A 23402-nucleotide genomic window follows, 5' to 3' on the forward strand; every position below is an offset into this window, starting at 1 on the left:
AATTTGGTGAGCATGAAGCATCCATGTTTTCTTGTCCAACCTATCCAACATCTTTTGGGGACATGTTTTATTGCTGATCCTTCATCATTTCCCAAATACTTATGCACTCCATCTTGCTCAAGTTCTTTTATATCACATTCCTGTGCCAATCTCATTATTTTCCTGGTGCTGCAGTTTTTCATTGCTTGATCCTGCTGTGATCTTACCTGATTTAGACTTTTTACACTAAATCTTTCACTTCGCAGGTATTCCATAACATCAGTTTCTGCACATTTATTAAGACCAAATTACATTCTTATATTGTCAGAAAAAGTTTTGACCACTTGCAGTTGTGCTTTCAGTTCCTCATTTGATGAACTATATAGTTTTAAATCATCTACAAAAAGAAGACGAGAAGTCTTTACACTTTGTTGTTTCCTGAAAGTCAAATTGTAGCCATGACTTAATCTGTTAAGTAGACAACTTAATGGGTTAAGGGCAAGACAAACTATCAGCCGTGACAGAGTCATCCTGGAATATCCCCCTTTAAATTTTTATCCCTGGAATAATAATTTGTCCTTTATCATGGCTTAACTGCAAAGTGGTTTGCCACTGTTTTCCTGGTCACTGTAATGTAATTAATCAGTGTAGGGTGTGTCTTATACATTTTTAAGCACTCTTTTATCCATGAATGTAGGATACTGGCAAATGCTTTTTTATAGCTTTTCCATGCCATACTTAAATTCTCCCCCTTTTTACAGTTATCCATTATGACTTTAACAACAAATTATCCTTTTTTTTCCATATGACTTTCTTTTATTGCCCTTTTGTTCTATTGCCATGATTGAGTTTTTTCTAAATGACTATAAACTCTGTCTGCATCAGTTCCAGTGTGTAGTTTATACATCATCGGAAGGCAAGTTATTGGTCTATAGTTTTTAGGAAAGCTTGCAGGTTCACTCTTGACTAGGAGCATTGCTTTATCTGTTATTAACCAGGCTGGTGTCTGGTCAGAGTGCAAATATAAATAATTCTTACTTATGGCTAAACCTTCATGTAAAGATGTTAATACTTTTAGCCAGAAGTTAGGTACTGCATTTGGGCCTGGGGTTTTCTAATTAGGAGCTTTTCATAACTTTGTTTTAATCTCTCTGCTGTTGCTTCACCCCATTTTATATCTTGTGCATTTGAACTTCTTATTCTTTCTTTTACTTCTGCTATCTATTTAAAATCTTGATTATGTTCCACAGGATCTTAATAGATATTTTTTTCCAAACTGTATCTATTTCTTCTTTTTTGGGGGGTGTTTGAATTCGTTTTGCCTTGCTTCCCAGTTATCTACAAAAACATTTTGGGGTCATCAATAAATTTCTTAGTTTGTACTTTTTCTTTATATTTATCTGCATATATTCTATGTTTTTCTGCCTGTGCTGATATTTTTAGTTTATTTGCGATAGTACATGATAGATCCTGATCTTTTCTGATACTGCACATTGCTTTTATCACCTGTCTTTGAGTATTTTTGTTGATCTGTTCACGCTTCTATACTCTTCCAACAGTGACACTTCTTGTCTTAATTGCTTTATAGTTTTCTCTATTCGATACTTCCATGATGGCATTCGATTTCTCCCTTTCCTTTCCCTTACTACCTTGTGTTTTTGTGGCAAGACTTTGTGTTCTAAGTTTAGCTGCACAGTAATATATTGTATTTACTTCTGTTATATGACATGAATCTCTATGGACAGTACTAATTACTGTGTTCATTTGTTTTATCAAACTTCTAACTTTTGGGGTTTATTGACTTTCTGTAGTCTATTTCTTTCATTAATCTTAACATGTCTATCCATTTCTATTATATCAAGCAACTCTTCTCTTAGATCATTTTCTTCTAAATTGCAGGCACATTCTTTGTTCTCCATTTCCTGTGGGCATTCTATAGAAAGTTCCAGAGCATCTACCTGTGCCACACTCTCTTCAGTTTCATCCTATGTCATCCGTTGCTCTTTCAAATGAGAACTCACTGGCCTATCGCTCCACAACATTGACTGTGTCAGAGTTGCCACACTTTCCTGTTTCTTCTGTTGCTGTGCAACTCCAGCTGAATATTTGTACTGGTTTCTAATCGAAGGCTCCAAAGTATCTTCATATGGCAACTGATCAGACGTTTCCACTGGTTTCTCCTTAATTCAGGGATCCATCGCTCTATGCTGCTGTGATATCTGATTTAGACTTTCTACACTAAATCTTTCACTTCATAGGTATTCCATAATGTCAGTTTCTATTTCTTTAACTTCTCCTTTACTGTTCCTCTTTTCTGCTTTTCCTCTTTGTTTTCTTATTTTTTGTATTGTAAAATTTTCCATGTCTGGATTCCTTTGCCTGTATTTCTCTTCAAATATCTTTGGTGCTGCCATTTTGTATTGATTAGTTTTACTTTCTCCTTTGCATATATATTGCACCATTTTATATCTCCTTTTCTTTCCTATGTTCAGATTTCTTTAGATGTCTCCTGCTTCTCTTTTTTCTCCTTACTTTGGGGTGTCTCTCTCCCTCCTTACTTTGAGGACTCCTTCCTTCATGCTGTGATGTAACCTGTGTTGGACTTTCTGCACTAAATCCTTCACAACTATTCCAGAACTTCATCTTTTATTTTTTTTTTTAACTTCTACTTTCCTAATCTTCTGTTCTGCATTCCTTCTTTGCGATCTTATTTTTTTATTGTGAATTTTTCCATATCTGGATGCCTTTGCCTGTATTTCTCTCTTGAATATCTTTGAGGCTGCCTTTTTTGTGTTGATTAATTTAGCTTTCTCCTTTACATATATATTGCACCATATCAGATCTGTCTTCCTTTCCCATGTCCATATTTCTTTTCTATACCTTTCAAAAATCTCTTGATTTTGTTCTTTATATTTTCGCCCTTCCTCAGTTGCTTCTTTTTCCAAACAGCCCAAGGTTTCTTGGTCTATATAATATTTTTCATAAATCTGCTGTATTAATGAACACAAATATTTAATTGAAGTTTGACAGTTTTTCTTGTGGAAATATTTTTCTTTCCTCTAGATTCTCTCTCCTTAATCTTTTCGTATACCTTCTGTCTGGAAGTTCTGGGCTTCTTGCTAATAGTAACAATACATAATTTCTTTCTTATCCTCAGTAGTCTATTCTGTCATTTTTATGTCTCTTTTTTGGCCTATAAGTTTTTGTGATTTTTGTGCACTACAATTTCCTTCTTCAACAGAGGGGCCATCCTTCCCCTGGGCCTGGCCTAGCCCCATTGTAGGAATGTTTCCATGTCTTGAGGATACTACACTGTCATTTTTTCCAGTCCTGGCACCAGTGTGCCTACCAGGATTGGGCACTTTTTTAGTCTAATTTTTCAGTGTAGTCTTAGTGAAATTTTGTTCAAAAACAGAGTCCACCGTGTGAAGGTACTCACCAGTACTTGAGGATGAATTAATTTCCATCAATACTACTCTCCTGTGCTTGTCGACTTACTGTCTGTCCATTTGGATCCCATTATGATGTAGGAACTTGTACTACAGGGCTGGAATTGGACTATTCAGTGGGAATCTGGACAACTTTTAACTGAAATCCCTGTTATAGGTTCATAGGTAGGTACTAGGCTATCGGCCCAAGGGCCTACGTAAGCCTAGCCAACATGTTTCCCTGGCTTATGCCACCCAAGTAAGTTATTGTTTAGACTACCTAGCTCATTTTACTGGATATTTCCCTATTCTGGAATCTTCCATATCATTCCCAGTGAATGTGCCATGTGAACTTTTTAAAATCCTGAAGATTCTTTTCATCCTTATTTTGCGTAATATTTTTTAAACTTAATGAACATATTTATTTAGCAGATTCTTTTGGCATCAACTAACTTTTCAGACAGATAATTTAATAGTAGAAAATACTTTGTGGTTGTGTCCAGGCTTCATCATGGAGCTGTTTCTACTCAGAACTCTTAACTGAGTAATCACTGCTTCTAAGAACAAATGCCCTTACAGGAAATAGATCCATATGGCTGATGGAAGTGTATGGATTGTTTTGGGCTATACCAAAAGATCTGGAAATGGCAGGTATGAAGGAGCTTTAATTATGTCTCTTGATGTACATTACGCAATGTTCTTAAAATTCCTTAGGGCCAAGTCATTTGAAAAAGTTGGAAGCTATATCATCCTTCTTGTCTCCTATATGTTAGCTATCTAACAGACCAAAAACCAATGAAAAGTTTGACAAGATGACCGTGACAAGTAGAACCTCTATAAACATATTAGTAAGAATGAGAGTAAGCTGTAGGGAACATTAAATGCTTGGACATGGCTCACCCAGAACTGCTGTCAGTTGTTCTGTAGTTCTGCCCAATACCTGTCCCTCCCTGTCCTTTGCTAACACTTGCAGTGGTTCAGAAGGTGACATGATGCCTATCCACTTGATGATGATCTGGGCACCCCTGCTGCACAAGTACTGCCCTGCCCCTGATGTTCACGCACTGTCCCTTTTTTCCTGCAGGCTGCCTTTCCAGCCAGAGTAGGCATTTGGCAGGCTCCCTGCTAGCCCTTGCCTTGTTAATGCAAGTTTAGCAGAGTCTGATCAGAGAACTTCTGCCAGTTGGTCTATGAAAATGGCAACTACCATCAAACACTTGACATTTCCCATAAATCTCAGCCCATTTTCTTGCCACGTTAATGCATGGTCTTTGATACCTAGGTTTGTATCTTTCCCATCTCATTTTGATCTGAGGTCATTACAGATGGCTTTAAAGATTCTGAAGTTAGTTCCTCTGACATTGTTACATTATCACAAGTGCTACTTGTATCAGCCTCTGTTTCATTGCTTCTTTCACCATCATCAGCCTGGCTGATATCAGTGGCACTGACAATGATCTGATTCAGGTGCCAGTGTTTGCAGCCCCCAGCATTTTTCCCTTTTGGTTTGACTTCAGTAAATTCTGTGCATTCTAGGTAAGAGGTAGATCCCTCAAATCACTTAATTTGTGGCATTACAGTTTTCTTTCAAACAGGAGTGCCATCTTGGCAGAGTTTTATAACACCCCCGTTACAAATTAAAAGACTGCAGTCTTGATTATGGTTCTCTTTTCTAGGGGATGGCATAATTACACGCACCTCGCTTACTCATGAGAGCCCTTTCCATCTTTTACTCACCTGGCATAAGCCAGGATAGCCCCCTTCTCAGGAGTGTGGATCCTGCAGAAAGCTGTGCCTTGGGGGGAATCCAGACAACCAAAGCACCGAAAGTGTGAGGATCTGGATGATGAACAAGAAAGACTGCCACGTTACTTTTTTCCTCTTCCAGGAAATCCTAAAGTTTATGTGGGAGAGTGACAGTGGTCTTCTGACTTTATTACTTTTCCTCAGAGGAACAAGCCAAAAAAACACGCACGAAGGACAAAGTACAAGGTCCAAATCAAACAAAACGAAAAAGCCAAAAACGGACCAGCACAATGGTGATGCAGCTAAAATAAATTTATTGTAAGTATCAATGCCATTTATAATAAATAAATGGCTAACAGACCGGTTTCGGCTATAAAAAGCCTTCTTCAGTGCTGAAACAAAAATTAATCAGTAATTAGGTAGCTCCAACATCCTGGTCTTATATAAGGAGACATTTAAAGGTATATTACCAAAAACATGTTAAGTTGTATAAACCAAATCACTGTCAAAACTGATGAAAAATATTAGTGAAGACATAGTGCCAAAATAATAAAATGTAGTAGTACATTGCATGAACAAGCAGGCTAACATATTATTCCATTTCATTTAATCCAGGTTTGAACAAAGCCCCTAACTTGGTTATCCACATTGTTTCCATGTTATCAAGTTTATTATGCCAACCTGCTTTAAAATTTCTATGCATTTGAATTCTGTCAATAATAATAAATTTAAAGAGAGCAGTTGGATGATGAATAGTGTGTTTGTAAAGAGCATTAGACAGACGGTGGTTTCTGATGGCACTGAGGTGTTCACTAATTCTCAGTTTAAATGGTCTGGACGTCTGACCAACATAGAATGAGGAACAGGTACATGTAGCTAAATAAATGACCCAGTCCGAACTACAGTTACCAAAAATGTTGATCTTATATACTTGAGATGTATTTTTGCTAGAAAATTCCTTTGTTTTGAGAATATGTTCACAGGCACTACAGTGCCCGCAAGGAAAACACCCCACCAATGGGTCACCAAATAGAGTAGTTTGAACTGATGTCACTGGTGTATATCTCTTATAATGTGTTAAACGAGAGTGTATGGTCCTACCCCTATGGTATGAAAAGGCACATTTGCCTGGTAAGATATCATACAAAAGCTCATGAGACTTGAGTATGTCCCAATGTCTGTTAATGATTTCCCTAAATCTGAATGTGTTGTTCCCAAAAGTGGTAACAAACCTAATTGGCTGCCTAGAATTAGATGTTTCATCATGCTTCAAACTTTGGTACTGTAATAAAGTAGGACGTGTCATCTGCCTAGTCTGATGAATAGTATGAGAGATATGATTCCTAGAATATCCACGGTTAATAAACCTTTGTGACAGGTCTTGTGCACAAGCTTGATATTGTTCTTCTGATGAGCATATGTTTTTCATATGCAGAAATTGGGATTTCGGAATGTTTCGAATGATGTGGCGGGGGTGAGAACTAGATGCATGTAACAGTGTATTGTACTGAGGAAACTTCCTGTGTACACTCATGGCTAATGTGTGATCCTTCTGTCTAGAGACAACATCCAAGAAAACAATCTCTTCATATTCAATATTTAAAGTGAATTGTATATCCCAAGGATTGTTGTTGAGATACCTAACAAAATCAAACACATGGATTTTAGGAAGAAGATATAGATATTGGGGCATAGGTTCAACCACTTTTGTGACAGGTCTTGTGCACAAGCTTGATATTGTTCTTCTGATGAGCATATGCGTTTCATACGCAGAAATTGGGATTTCGGAATGTCATTTTTTTCAGACCATGATTCTACTCAAAGATCTACTGGTTTTAAATTTGGTAAATCAGATTTTGTACTGCCTATGGATAAACATGTTTCTATTTTTAAGGAAAGTGTCATTAAAGATTTACATTTTTCTAATAGATACCTACCCAATAGCAACAATCTTACCCAAGCAGAGAGACATGCATTAACTGAACTTCAACTCAATTATGACATTATCATTACTCCGGCTGACAAAAGGGGTGGTATTGTTGTCATAGATCATAGCACATATAAGGATGAGGCTTATAAACTGGTAGACACTCGCTTTTATATTAAGATGGTTGTGGATCCTACACCTAACTTTAAGGCACAGATAGACTCTTTTTTGGATTTAACAACGGAAGAAGTTATTATTAGTAGACAGGTATGTAAACAACTTAAAGTGGTTGAACCTATGCCCCAATATCTATATCTTCTTCCTAAAATCCATAAAGACCCTACTAATCCCTCAGGTAGACCTATTGTCTCTGGCAGAGGTTCTCTTACGGAACCACTTTCCGCTTTCATCACCCATTATTTGAAACTGCTTTTGTCTCACGTTAGATCAAGGATACAAGACACCACAGAATTTCTCAATATCACTCAGGATTCACAATTGGAAGCGGATTGGTGGTTATGTACCTTAGATGTGTCATCTCTTTACACAAGCATCCCCCATGATGCCGGTATAACTGTTATCTCTTATTGGTTGAATAAATCTGGATTATATTCCACTGGCTTTAACAATTTTCCTGTTAAACTTACAGAGTATGTGCTATGCAAAAATATCTTTTATTTTGATGGACAACCTTATTGGCAGATTAAGGGGACTGCAATGGGTGCTTCTTTTGCTCCCATATATGCTGTCCTATTTATGGGATTTTTTGAGCAATCATTTATTTATGATGTAGATCATAATTTGCATATAAATGACCTTGATATCTGGAGAAGGTATCTAGATGATTGTTGGATGGTGTGGCGTGGGGATAAGGACCATGTGTTTGATTTTGTTGGGTATCTCAACAACAATCCTTGGGATATACAATTCACTTTAAATATTGAATATGAAGAGATTGTTTTCTTGGATGTTGTTGTCTCTAGACAGGAGGATCACACATTAGCCACGAGTGTACATAGGAAGTTTCCTCAGTACAATACACTATTACATGCATCTAGTTCTCACCCCCACCACATCATTCGAAACATTCCGAAATCCCAATTTCTGCATATGAAACGCATATGCTCATCAGAAGAACAATATCAAGCTTGTGCACAAGACCTGTCACAAAGGTTTATTAACCGTGGATATTCTAGGAATCATAGGTTCATAGGTTCATAGGTTTATAGTAGGCTATCTGCCCTAAGGCATTTATAAGCCTAGCCCAAAGTTTTGCCCCTTATGTTAAAAAATATTGTGCCCATTAGTTTGTTTTGCCTCTGTCCAGCAGTGACACAGAGATGATTCCCGGGGTAAACCTACGATCTCCCATCCATATCTCTCATACTATTCATCAGACTAGGCAGATGACACGTCCTACTTTATTACAGTACCAAAGTTTGAAGCATGATGAAACATCTAATTCTAGACAGCCAATTAGGTTTGTTACCACTTTTGGGAACAACACATTCAGATTTAGGGAAATCATTAACAGACATTGGGACATACTCAAGTCTCATGAGCTTTTGAATGATATCTTACCAGGCAAATGTGCCTTTTCATACCGTAGGGCTAGGACCATACACTCTCGTTTAACACATTATAAGAGATATACACCAGTGACATCAGTTCAAACTACTCTATTTGGTGACCCATTGGTGGGGTGTTTTCCTTGCGGGCACTGTAGTGCCTGTGAACATATTCTCAAAACAAAGGAATGTTCTAGCAAAAATACATCTCAAGTATATAAGATCAACATTTTTGGTAACTGTAGTTCGGACTGGGTCATTTATTTAGCTACATGTACCTGTTCCTCATTCTATGTTGGTCAGACGTACAGACCATTTAAACTGAGAATTAGTGAACACCTCAGTGCCATCAGAAACCACCGTCTGTCTAATGCTCTTTACAAACACACTATTCATCATCCAACTGCTATCTTTAAATTTATTATTATTGACAGAATTCAAATGCATAGAAATTTTAAAGCAGGTTGGCATAATAAACTTGATAACATGGAAACAATGCGGATAACCAGGTTAGGGGTTTTGTTCAAACCTGGATTAAATGAAATGGAATAATATGTTAGCCTGCTTGTTCATGCAATGTACTACTACATTTTATTATTTTGGCACTATGTCTTCACTAATATTTTTCATCAGTTATGACAGTGATTTGATTTATACAACTTAACATGTTTTGGTAATATACCTTTAAATGACTTCTTATATAAGACCAGGATGTTGGAGATACCCAATTACTGATTAACTTTTGTTTCAGCACTGAAGAAGGCTTTTTATAGCCGAAACCGGTCTGTTAGCCATTTATTTATTATAAATGGCATTGATACTTAAAATAAATTTATTTTAGCTGCATCACCATTGTGCTGGTCCGTTTTTGGCTTTTTCCTCAGAGGAACCTACAGAAAAACCTATAAAATATTAGGACAGGCATTTTGGGTGGTGTGACCTGTCCTTAGTTATTTTTAAAGACTGGATTTACATACCTGGGAACACCCAGGTAATATTGGGTAAGGATGTGATTATACTGGAACATGAAATAGACAGCGAAGTCTAGGAAAGATTTTAAGCCTAGATAGCTGCAACCATGACTATGGATTCTCTAATGGTCCACCTAATGCTGTGATCAGCATGATCCACACAGCAGCTCAGCAGGTTATGACTTTGCCATATGCTAACAGTTCAGGTTGCAGTTTCTCTGTATTTGCTGAGGATGCTGAGGTAGATGCACTTAAGGAATGTTAACAGCATTGCTTTTGTAGACCCTCCACCTGTGTATTTGTAAACTGCATTATAGTTATGCAGTTTAACATTTTGCCTGCTATGTTAGTTTGCTGTGCTGCAGAATATACGAGTTGGTTATGTACACATCCTTGCTTTGACCCTTTTTGGGGATTTGTGTAAATGACTTGTTTTAATTTAAATTCATTTTATTGGAAATGTTTGTCATTTGGCATATTGATAAGGTTCAGTATTTCAACCAAATGTGTGTCAATGGGCGGGTCCTTGAAATTAACTGTTTGTTTGGTCCGAAATGTGTAAATTTATCTAAGTTCAGAAAAAAAAGAATGAATGTCTGTTGAAGTATCAGGGCAGATTACATCCTGAATGTCTAATGGATGAATAGTGATCTTGGATAGACCTAGCTTTATTCTTTAATGTATAAATTGTTTATTTGATTTGTACTTATTTTGTTCATAGGTTGGTACAAGGTTATCGGCTCTAGGGCCTATACAAGCCTAGCCATAACAATTCCCTGGATATTTCTTCCCACAATATTTACTTCTCTGGACCCCTGTCTAGCAGGGCGACTGACATGAGAAGCCACGCTGCTTCGCGAGGGAAGGCTTGCACCTGTCACCCCTGGGATTCCGGATATTGGCTAAGGCTCTTGCCACCCCCATAGTGCCTTTTTTAGGCAAGGCTCAAATTCTAAACCTACCACCCTAGAAAACAAAAATGGGAAGAAATTGAGGGTAATGCTGCTCAATGCCAGAAGTCTAAATCTCAAAATGCACGCACTCGAGGCCCTTCTCAGTATGGAGAACATCGATGTCTGTGCTGTAACTGAAACCTGGTTCAAGGCTCCTGAGAGCACCCCGGCACTATTAGGTTTTACCTCATATCATGCGTTCCGGCCCCAAAACCCGGACCACACCACAAAAGGAGGGGGTGTATCCATATTCATAAAGGATACCCACACCTCCAGGTTGGTGGCAATGCAGCTTGAAACCATCCAGGTGCAACTAACCATAGGCAAAACTGCTCTACAAATTGTAGTATGCTACAGGCCACCCTCTCAAACTCAGGAACCCCACACAGCCTTCCTGAAGACACTGGAGGGTATAAATGTATCTCCAAACACCATCATATTGGGTGACTTCAACTACCCGAATATAGACTGGGAACATGAGTTACTCAAGCCCTAACTTTCTAGCCCAATGGTTCCTGGAGTTCATAAATTCAAATGCCATGGAACAGCTAGTCACTGTTCCCACGAGAGGAGAAAATATACCAGATCTCATTATCACAAACATGGGGACAAAATGCTCCACACCGGAAGTATATCCCTCATTGGTGAGATCTGATCATAAACTAATCTCACTGGAAATCCACATCCCGCCCCCACCCCAAACAAAAAAGACCACAGTGAAGAACTTCTCTAAAGCAAACTTCACACTACTCAAGACTAGTGTGGTATCCTTCAAGGCCCCTGAGCCAGTGGAAACCACAACCCAAGCTGCGGTAGCCCTTACAAATGCTTTCTATGAACACCTCCAGGACTGCATGGATCAGGCAATCCCAAATAAAACCAAGACTCTTTCCACAAAGGGCAAACGTCCAGTCTGGTGGACCCCAGCCATTAACAAACTTTACAATAAGAGGAGAAAGCTATTACATGATAGAACAAAATCCATAAAAGGGAAGTCACCCCTGATCATTATTAGTAAAAAATACGAGCACTCATAAAATCAACTAAGGCCAATTTTGAGAGAAAAATTGCCATGGATTCAAAGGACAATCATAAGGCCTTTTTCAGCTATGTTAGAAACCTGGGTGGAAACTCCCAGATATGCTCAGAATTAGTCCAAAATGATACAAAAATCACTGAACCCACAGACATTGCCAACATACTGGCAGACAGGTTCAGTGCAAACTTCACCCCTCTCCCCTAAAGGAGAGATAACTATCCCAGCGAGTGTAGCCTCCCAGACATCTCAAATGCGCAGGTGAAAGCTGCTCTCTCTAAAGCTAAAAACACAGCATCAATGGGACCGGATGGTGTCCCCGGCTGTGTGCTACACGAGCTAAATGAGGAATTAAACCCGCACATAAGGCAGCTGTTTAATCTCAGCCTTACCACAGGATACGTGCCCAAGGAGTGGCGTACAGCAACTGTGGTCCCACTCCACAAAGGCAGTGCCTCTACGGACCCTGGTAATTACCGCCCCATAAGCTTAACAAGTCTAGTCTGCAAAGCTATGGAGAGGATCATAATGGAGCTCATAAACAAAGATATAGGGGACTTGCAGACATTGGACCCGACCCAGTTTGGCTTCGTCAAGGGAAGATCATGCCTTTTGAACATGGTCGACTTCTTCGAAACAGTCACCAAGGTCATTGATGAGGGAAAGGCAGTCCATACAGCCTACCTTGACCTTGCAAAGGCTTTCGACACAATACCCCACTCGGGTATTGTAGAAAAACTTACCAGCTTAAATGTAAACCCATATGTCACAAGATGGGTTGCAAACTGGCTTAAGGACAGAACCCACAAGGTTAGAGTTGCTGGCGCTATGTCAAGACTCCAAGCCGGTCACCAAGTGGTGTCCCACAGGGCTCGGTCCTTGGACCTCTATTGTTCGGCATCTACTTCTCAGAAGTACAGGCCAACATGGGAGGACTTTGGCTGACAAAGTTTGCAGACAACTGCAAACTGGGCGCCATAGTGGAAAGTGCATCGGACACGGATGTCCTTCAGAAGGGACTCATGGAAACAGATAGCTGGTGCCAGAGCCATGGCCTGAAGTTAAACGCCAAAAAATGTATAGTCATACCCTTCGGGAAAAACAAGGTAACCCCAAGCTACCATATAGGTGGCAATCCACTAAGCACAGAAGAGGTTATCAGGGACCTGGGGACCCAGGTTGACAGTGGCCTTTCTTTTGACACTCACGTTGCTAAAGTGGTTAGAAAGACCTTCTACATTGCCCACCTGATCATGAAGGGATTCACATCCAGATCTAGTGAGGTCATTGTTCCCCTGTACTCTTCACTTATCAGACCAATGATCGAGTACAATGCCCCATTCGGGATGTATCTTACCCGACATCTGCAGCAATTGGAGAGACCCCAAAAGTTCCTCACCAAAAGGATAAAGGGACTCCAAAATCTGTCATATGCTGCCAGATTGAAGAAACCCCAGCTCTTTTCAGTCGTATACCGTCTGCTCAGAGGTGACATGTGCCTGACATACAAGGCCATGTCCAACCCAGAATTAACGGACGTGCTCCACCTCAAAAAATCCAAATCCACCAAAACCACTAGAGCAAGCGACTTAAACCTTAGCACGGATATAAATAGGACGTGCTGGAGGGATAGATTTATCACTCAGAGACTCCCTATGCTGTGGAATAAAATCCTTGTCCATGTGAGGCAGAGCACCTCGCTGGCTCTGTTCAAGAGAAATCTTGACCTGTGGATGGGAGATCGTAGGTTTACCCCGGGAATCATCTCTGTGTCACTGCTAGACAGAGGCACAACAAACTAATGGGCACAGTATTTTTTCATATAAGGGGTGGCGTACGCCACAAAAATTTGGGCTAGGCTTATAAATGCCTTAGGGCAGATAGCCTAGTATAAACCTATGAACCTATGATCCCCGGGGTGAATTTCCTATCTCCCATCCAATCATCAAGGTTCCTTTTGAAGAGGGCCAAGGAGGCGCTCTGCTTGACATGTATGGGCAGTCTATTCCAGAGTATGGGGAGTCTCTGGGTCAGGAACCTATCCCTCCAGCATGTTTTGTTCATTGTGATGACAAGGTTTAGATACCTGGAGCATGTGGCTCTGAGGGATTGGGATTTATTTAAGTAGAGCATGTCCAACAGCTCAGGGTTTGACATGGCCTTGTATGTTAAACAGAAATCGCTTCTGAGTAGATAATATGCCACAGAGTATAGCTGGAGTTTTTTTAGACAGTCAGCATATAGCATCTGCTTTAGGCCTGTGATTATTTTAGTGAGTTGTTTCTGTGGCCTTTCCAGCTGTTGCAGATGTCTTGCGAGGTACATACCAAATGGGGCATTATACTCTCTAATGGGTCTAATGAGGGATGAGTACAGTGGGACAATGACCTCCTTTTTTCTGGATGAAAAGCCCTTAGTGATGAGGTGTGCCACATAGAAAGATTTCCTGACTGTTGTGGCAATGTGGTTATCGAAAGTGAGACCACTGTCCACCTGTGTCCCTAAGTCTCTCATCACACTTTTGATGTTTAGTGTACTGCCACCTATGTGGTAATTCATGGGTACATGTTTTTTTCCAAAGGGGATAACTATAGATTTCTTGGCATTAAGCTTGAGCCCATGGCTCTGGCACCAGGCATCTTGTTTCTGTAAGGCCCTTTTGTAGAATATCCACATCATTTGGGGATTCAATAATGGCTCCCAGTTTGCAGTCATCTGCGAACTTTGTTAGCCAGAGTCCCTTAGTGTTGGCTTATACTTCAAAGAAGTAGATGCCAAACAACAGTGGTCCCAGGACTGAACCCTGAGGTATTCCACTTGCCTGGGTTCTGTCAGTAAGCCAGTTGGCAACCCATTGAGTGACATAGGGATTTATGCCTAGCTTAGTAAGTTTATCTATGATTCCAGGTGGGGGATGGTGTCGAAGGCCTTGGCGAGGTCCAGATAGGCTGTGTGGACTGCCTTACCCTCGTCCACAGCTCTGGAGACTGATTTGAAGAAGTCAGTCAGGTTCAGGAGACAAGTTTGGCCCTTCACAAACTCAAACCGGGTGGGGTCCAGTGTTTGAAGGTTGCCAATGTCTTTGTTTATAAGTTCCATGATAATGCGTTCCATGCCCTTGCAGATCAGGCTTGTCAGACTGATGGGACGGTAGTTCCCAGGATCCAGGGTGAATTTCCCCCTTGTGGAGTGGGATAACTGTAGCTGTGTGCCACTCAGTGGGCCCGAAGCCTGAGGTGAGGCTATGATTAAACATGACATTTAGGTGAGGTGCCAGTTCATTTTGTAGTTCATGTAGTACACAGCCTGGGATGTCATCTGGTCCCATGGATGCTGTATTCTTAGCTTTGGAGAGTACAGTTTCTACGTGTGTGGTCGTGATTACCAGAATTTGGCAATCTTTTGGTATTGAGACGGGCCCTTTAGGGGGTGAGAGGTGTGTGAAGTTGACACTAAATCGATCTGCCAGGATATTGGCAATATCCTTGGGATCAGTATATTTAATGCCATTCTGTTGTAGCTCAGGGCAGATCTGAGCATTGCTATTTAGATTCTTGACATAACTATAGAATGCCTTGTGGTTGTCTTTGGAATCTTTGACAATTTTATTTTCGTAACTAACTTTTGAGGATTTTATAAGGGATCTCAGCTTCTTACTGAGGCTGGTGAGGGAGTTTTTTGCATCCTGGGATTTTACTCTTTTCTGCAATAGTTTTTTCCTTCTGTTGTATAGTTTGTTTATAGCAGGGGACCACCAGATTGGCTTCCTTTTTTTGGAGGAGAGCATCTTGGTTCTATTTGGGATGGCACAATTCATGCATGAGTGGATGTGTTCGTACAGTGCCTTAGTGTAGGATTCTGCAGTCGAACTTTCAGATCCCGTCTGCATGGGTGTCATGAAGTTTGTCACTTCTGACTTCAGTAGCATGAAGTTGGCTTTGGAGAAGTTTTTTAAGGAGGTTTCCTTACCGGGGGTGGGGGTGGGATGTGGATGTCAAGGGTGATTTGCTTATGGTCAGACCTGACCAATGAGGGGATGGCCACTGGTGTGGAGCATCTATCTCCCATGTTGGTAATGACCAGGTCTAGGATATTGGAACCCCTGGTGGGACAATGGATTAGTTGATCCAGGGCGTTGGAATTTATGAATTCCAAGAACTGTTGGGAAAAGGAGTTGGTACCTGAGTAATTTTCCCAGTTAATAGCATGGTAGTTGAAATCACCCAGTATTAGGGTTTTGGTTGTATCTTAATATTTTCCAGTATGTTTAGAAAGGTTTAGTGAGAATCTTGGGGCATGGTGGGGGATCTGTAGCAAGATACAATTTGGATTGCAGTCTTACCTAGTGTTAGTTGCACCTGGAGAATTTCGAATGCATTGTGTTGGGCAACTAGCCTGGAGGTGTGAATATCCTTGGTGAATATGGACATTCCTCCACCTTTAGTGTTTCAGTCTTGGTTTTGTGGCCAAAATGTGTGGTAAGAGTTGTAGCCTGGTATTGCAGGGATGCTCTGTGGAGCCTTGAACCAGGTCTCAGTTACTGCACAGATATCGATGTTCTCCATTTTTAGGAGTGCTTCGAGAGAGTGCATTTTGAGGTTTCATATATTTTTCTTTTTATGTTTGACACATTGGTTATATTAATAGCATTTTGTCTTGCCTATTACTGACCTTGTTTTAATTTCTAATTATGTGCTGTTTATATTAGTGCTTAGGAAGTAATCACTGAAATAGAAACATCTGTTACAAAAAGATAGTTGGGTAGAGACATGATAACCAAGGACTACTTTTTAAATGTTTGCGCTTCTTCTGTCCAAAACAATTCTTGCCAATCCTGTCATCTGCATACAATAGTGAGGAAGGAGGCAAAAAGCTCATTGTAGGAAAAGCTATTTAGCCCATCCCCACTGACTACCAAGGCAATGGGTTTTATTCCCACTCTTTCTGCTACTCAGCAGAACAGAAGGGAAATCTGAAAAATTCTGAATACTGGTGGTCAGAATTTGTATATTTTCAAAGATGGTTTCTGTATCATAGTACTTCATTCCATTTTTTCACATAGGGGAAGCAAGCTGTTTTGTTTGGATGTTCAACACAACTGCACATAAAGATAATAATTCAAGAAGATTCCTGGTAGCCAGTCGCTTCAAGTTCAGATCTGTACCATTTAAACTCAATTCAGTACTTGGAATCTTCAAAAAAGTGCATGGCAATGTTGTCTTTTGAGTGGAGGCAAAAGTTTTCCTTGCCTGCATGACTCATTCCTAGTCATGTTTTGGTGAAGAGCTCAACTCTTCACATCTTCTAAGTCCTGTGTATAGCTGTTATCCAGAAGTCCCAATTTTGTTCAACCCAAATCTTAACCTTCCAGAGATGTTGCTTATTTACCAGAATCCCCATCCTTATCCCATGGAGAACTTGGAAATTCTCGTATCTACTCCATTCATTTTGTGTTCTATTCCATTTTTTTCCCTTGTTTTTGTTTTTTCAAACATCACAAACCACATGCTTGCTTTGATTCCTATGTTTCCATTTGCCTATCAACAGGTGAGGACTCTAACACTATGCATACCTTTGTAGAACATTATAAAATACATTTGAGTTCATGTCAGTGCCTCCTTCTGGTGTACTTTTATTAGAATGATGGTCATGTTGCCTCCCTGCCTGAGAGCTCTGTTTTTAGCCAGGGATTATGGCAGTTACTGTTCTGCACAGATGATTTTTTTTATATTCCCCACAGTGCTGGATTGATGTGACTATACTGGCTGCTCTATTCCTCCTTTCCTTCTTAGAACTGTTTCTTTGCATGTCTTTGTAGCTATCTGCTTTGGGGATATAAATGCAACAACAGCAAAGAAGGAAAGAATTGTAATGTTCATAATAGGGAAGCAGTAAGTAGGAGGTGCTGGAAGGATCTGAAGATTGGGATTTAGCCTCTGAGAATGGTGATTAGTCAAGCTGAGCTGTGAAGAAGGCAGCAGTCCTTTCTTGCAGGCAGAATGCTATAGATTCAGTTTTGCGATGAGTGCCCAACTTCTTTTTACAGAAGATGCTAGAGCTATCCTAGAGTATCCCGTTATTTGCAAGTGTAAGAATATTGATGTGCTTCCCTTCCTGAAAGAGAAGAAAGAGGAAGAGTTAGGTAAAGACTACATTAAATATAAATGTGGACTTGTTTTTCAGCTTTTTTGACTCTCTCTGCAGTGCTTTCCATACAATGCAATAATGAAAAATTTTGCAATAATAACACCTGGCTCCATGATATAGAGACAGGTAGCCCTAACTGCAACTCTGGTAACTGATGTTCCAAAGCAATGGAGGAGCCTGACAAGGACAGAAAAAAGTGAAAGGGTGCGACTTGCCCGCCTCTCCCTAGGAAGGAAGGGTTGCAGACACTTGGGGAGCACATGTGTATCCTATTTCTCCAGTGGATACCAGGAAAGCCTGCTCTTGATTGGAAGATGAGATTCCCAATGTAAGGGACCACCCAGTGTTGTCAACCCATTGCATGCTGTACTGTCCCAGTGTACTCCTGCATGTAGGGAGGTAAGGCCTAAAAGAAAAAAGCAAGAACCACCCCTGCAAGTTGACTCTTACCATCTTGACTGGGGAGTAAATGGGCCAGTTAGGCAATAGGAGACTGATGACTGGCAGATGATGGGGCAAAGTGTGATTAAATAAAAAGTATTATAGCAACTGTTATGAAGAATTCACTATGGCTAAATGCATAAGCAAAAATTGTAGTGTAAAACTTGATTCACATTCCAGTAATAAGTATTTGTCATATCCAAATCTGATAAAACATTGAGATTGTTAATTCTTTATGTAGCTGAAGGACCTGTTTTCTCCTCTGGTCATGATTTGAAAGAATTGACATCTGCACAAGGTGAACAGTATCACAAGATGGTGTTTGATACCTGCAGTGAGGTAAGCGGCTTACCTTATAGACACTGTGTAACTTGCATGTTTATCTGATGAATCTACTGATCTGATATGGCGAGATTTTTTAAAATCAATGTAAAACTAATAACGGCTTCTGGTGTGTGTGTGTGTGTGTGTGTGTGTGTATACACACGCACATGTAGGGGATGTTACACTGTATTTAACAGTAACAGGTTGGCCATAATGTCTTTTTAGTTTCCATCACAAGGCTGAGAACCTTTTAATTTTCTTTGTTTTCAAATATTTTGCCCATTCAGGATTATTGACTACCTTAACATGGAAAAATCTTTTATAATAGGTTTTGACACAAGCTTAGAAGTGGCCTCTGCCCTGGATAATTAGCTAGTCTAAAACCAGTAAAATCATCCTTTCTCCGAGGTGTGCACAGAAGGTCACCACAGCTTGTATGGTGAGCTAGAAACAGAGTAGACATTACTTTAATCTTCCTCACACTCAAACCCAGAGCTGCTCACTGAAGGTCATTATACCTGTGTGGAGCTGTGGACAGTGTGGTCTGTGTTTCTGTAACTTTCCTGGCAAATGCTATAGGTTTCTAGACCCATGTACTATTTAAGAACAACAAGCTGAATTACATTACTATGATTATTTTATTTCACTTTCCTCACAAATATCAGATGTGTATATTGGGGTGGATTAAGGAAGCATACTGCTTTTTTATGAACATCTAACAGCAGTAGATTGAAATATTACTATGTTCTTTTTTTTTCAGTCTTGTCCCAATCTGACATTAGAGTAGTACACCATGTTATTTTTGAGCTAGGGTTGAGAAGGCCTGTTGTACAGTATGTATGTTTGACAGCAGCTGCTTGAAATATATGGCTGTAATAATTTGTATCTTGACTTTCATCCCAATTTAACACCAGTGGGATGCACAGAAGGTGACTTTTTTTTGTTTGTTGGGGGAGATAGGGAAGCAGGCACTATTCTCATATATCATTTATATATCTTGGCAAGCTTTTGTCTTTTGAGTTCTGAGAACACTCCTGTTTTGTTTTGTGAAACTCTAGTCATCAATTCTAACAATGTAATTGGAAATTTAGCATCTTTAGTGAAAGAATTGAGCCAGCAATTTTCAGCATTAATGAGACTTGTAATGCCAACTCCAAGAGTGTTGGTAGATCATATGGCTGATAAAGGTATCATTGATTCTACAGAGCTGTCTGGTATTGTAGTCCCCGAGACCCTTGTTATACCTGTACTCACTCATCTTACTGTAAATGCATATCTCTTGGATGAATGGTTAAATAAAATGCTGAGTCCTGGAATACAAAACATCAAAAATCATTCAGCAGATGCTGTTGTACAACCTAACTCTGAAACCAAGTTAAAACTATTTGAAAAAAAAGGTACTGAAGTTTAAAACTTTCAAGTAGATATTGCCTTTTTAAAAGAAGGCCTGAAAAATGGTGATGTACCAAAGGGGCCTTCATATATGGACATTTCCAAATGGCATTACTGACGAATTACTCCTTTATTCGGAACTAATCGCTTGTTTGATAGAATGGGGTTTGAGATCATGAACATTAGTAGATGGTAACGTTCATGAAGTGGATATTTTGGCAACTGGTATTAAAATCTTTTGTTTGAATTTAAGAAAAGTAATTTTGACAATATTTTTAAATGCATATATAGCAAGAGTGAGATGATTTCCATGATGAAAAGGAAAAAAACCTGACCACTATGATTAAGATTGTTCAAAGCAGAAGACAGTACCTCCCTGTCTGGTTCTAAAAAAGCTAATTTTAACTTAACTAACCCATCTACCCTAGTGGATGCATTTAATAGTGCTGAATTGGATGATCATTGTGTGGATAACAATAATGCGTAATGTCCTTCCATATTACTGTTGCAGTATTCTTTACAATAGGGATCCCCTGCCAAGGGCAGCCCAACATCCTGTCAGTATACCAAAGCCTTTTGGTTGTAAAGAGTACAGTGCACCTCACATGTATGCTCCCCATGCATGGCTGAACTTATGGGTTCATAGGTAGGTACTAGGCTATCAGCCCAAGGGCCTATGTAAGCCTAGCTAACAACGTTCCTTGGCTTTTGCCACCCAAGAGGGTTATTTTCCTGTGCCCCTGTTGAGCAGAGCCACAGAAGTGATCCCCGGGATGAATTTCCTATTTCTCATCCAATCATCAAGATTTTTCTTGAAGAGTACTAATGAGGAGCTCTGCTTGACATGGATAGGTAGCTTGTTCCAGAGTATGGAAAGTCTCTGGGACAGGAATGTAACCCTCCAGTATGTTCTGTTTATTGTGTTGACAAGGTTTAGGTCCCTGGAGCGTGTAGCTCGGAGTGATTGGGATTTCTTTAGGTGTAGCATGTCCAACAGCTGTGGGTTTGACATAGCTTTATATGTTAGGCAGAGATCAACTCAGAGTAGGCAATATGCTACTGAGTAAAGCTGGAGTTTTTTGAGACGGTCAGCGTAGGGCATCTGTTTGAGTCCCGTAATCCTCTTTGTAAGGTATTTTTGTGGAGTTTCCAGCTGTTGCAGATGTCTTGCGAGGTACATTCCAAAAGGGGCGTTGTACTCTATAATGGGCCTAATGAGTGTCGTGTAGAGGGGAACAATGACCTCTTTTTTTTCCTGGATGAGAATCCTTTTATGATGAAGTGTGCCACGTAGAAGGACTTCCTGACTACTGTAGCGATGTGACTATCAAAGGAGAGACTACTGTCCCCCTGGGTCCCAAGGTCTCTTATCACATATTCGGTGTTAAGTAGATTGTTGCCTATGTGGTAGTTCATGGGTACAGAGTTTTTACCAAAGGGGATGGCACTGCACTTTTTGGCATTGAGCTTGAGGCCATGGCTCTGACACCAAGCATCTGTCTCAGCGAGGCCCTTCTGTAGGATGTCCACATCATTTGGGGATTTGACTATGGCTCCTAGTTTGCAGTCATCTGCGAACTTTGTTAACCAGAGGCCTTCTGTGTTAGCCTGTACATCAGAGAAGTAGATACCAAACAGGAGAGGTCCGAGGACGGAACCCTGTGGTACTCCACTTGTCACTGCTTTGAGGTCAGATTTGGAGTCTGCAACTTTTATAGTGTGGGTTTTGTCAGTGATCCAATTGGCAACCCATCTTGTGATGTAGAGATTTATACCTAGTTTAGTGAGTTTAGCTATAATTCCAGAATGGGGGATGGTGTCGAAAGCCTTGGTGAGGTCAAGATAGGCTGTGTGAACCACCTTGCCTTCATCTATGGCTTTGGTGACTGCCTCAAAGAAGTCAATCAGGTTCAGGAGGCATGATCTGCCTTTCACAAACCCGAACTGGGTGGGATCCAGAGTTTGGAGGTTACCAATGTTTTTGTTTGAGTTCCATGATGATACAATCCATGGCCTTGCAAACCAGGCTCGTCAGGCTAATAGGTCGATAGTTCCCGGGATCAGTGGTGGCTCCCCCTTTGTGGAGTGGGATAACTGTTGCTGTGTGCCATTCAGTGGGCACAAAGCCTAATGCGAGGCTATTATTGAACATGGTGCTTAAGCGGGGAGCAAGTTCTTTCTGAAGTTCATGTAAAATGCAGCCTGGGATGTTGTCCAGTCCGGTAGGAGCCATGGATGCTGTGTTTTTGGCTTTAGAGAGTGCAGCTTTCACCTGCGTAGTTGTGATTACAGGGACTCTGCATTCTTCCTGTATAGATATGGGCCCTTTGGGGGGGGGGGGTAAAGATAGCACTGAACCTATCTGCTAGGATGTTGACAGTATCAGATGGTTCTGTAATTTTTGTGCCGTTGTGCTGTAACTCAGAGCAGATCTGGGTGTTGCCATCGAGATTCTTGACATAGCTATAGAATGCTTTGTGGTTGTCCTTTGAATTAGTGGCGATTTTGTTTTCGTAGCTAGCTTTGGTGGATCTTATATGGGATCTCAGCTTCTTACTGAGGCTGACCAGGGAGCTCCTCCACTCATGGGATTTTATTCTCTTTTGCAACAGTTTCTTCCTTCTGTTGTACAGTTTGGTTATGCATTCTTCCTGTATAGATATGGGCCCTTTAGGGGGGGGGGGGTAAAGTTAGCACTGAAACTTTCTGCTAGGATGTTGGCAATATCAGTTGGTTCTGTAATTTTTGTGCCATTGTGCTGTAACTCAGAGCAGATCTGGGTGTTGCCATCAAGATTCTTGACATAGCTATAGAATGCTTTGTTGTTGTCCTTAGAATTAGTGGCGATTTTGTTTTCGTAGCTAGCTTTGGTGGATCTTATATGGGATCTCAGCTTCTTACTGAGGCTGACCAGGGAGCTCCTCCACTCATGGGATTTTATTCTCTTTTGCAACAGTTCCTTCCTTCTGTTGTACAGTTTGTTTATGGCTGGGGACCACCAGATTGGCTTCCTTTTTTTGGAGGATAGCGTCTTGGTTCTGTTTGGGATAGCATGATCCATGCACTAGTGTAAGTGCTTATAGAGTGCATTTGTGTAGGATTCAGCAGTTGTAACTGTATTGTCCATCTGCATGGGTGTCATGAAGTTCACCACGTCTGTCTTAAGAAGCATGAAGTTGGCTTTGGAGAAATTTTTTACCATGACTTCCTTAATGGGGGGTGGGGGGCGGTATGTGGATATCAAGGGTGATTAGCTTATGGTCGGATCGGACCAACGAGGAGTTGACTGCAGGTGTGGAACACTGGTCACTCATGTTGGTAATGACTAGGTCTAGGATATGTTGCCCCTGGTGGTGGTGTGGATAAGTTGTTCCAGGACATTGGAGTTTATGAATTCCAGAAAGCGTTGAGCTAAGGAGTTGGTACACGAGTAGTTTTCCCAGTTAATGGTGGGGTAGTTGAACTCGCCCATTAATGGGGTGTTTGGTTG

At 40.5% G+C, this 23402-nt stretch overlaps 1 protein-coding gene across 2 annotated transcripts in view; it reads left to right on the top strand.

Moving 5' to 3' along the window:
• ECHDC3 (enoyl-CoA hydratase domain containing 3) overlaps nt 1-23402 on the top strand; it is a 351543-nt gene that overhangs the window by 102287 nt on the left and 225854 nt on the right. For both annotated transcript variants that reach the window (XM_044088305.1, XM_044088304.1), the window contains exon 3: nt 18438-18535. In XM_044088305.1, the coding sequence (XP_043944240.1) occupies nt 18438-18535 (98 nt within the window). The remainder of the gene's footprint in view (nt 1-18437; nt 18536-23402) is intronic.

This window comes from Protopterus annectens, chromosome 11.part0 (assembly GCF_019279795.1).
Source record: "Protopterus annectens isolate FY-2018-M chromosome 11.part0, PAN1.0, whole genome shotgun sequence".
NCBI classification, from domain to species: domain Eukaryota; kingdom Metazoa; phylum Chordata; order Ceratodontiformes; family Protopteridae; genus Protopterus; species Protopterus annectens.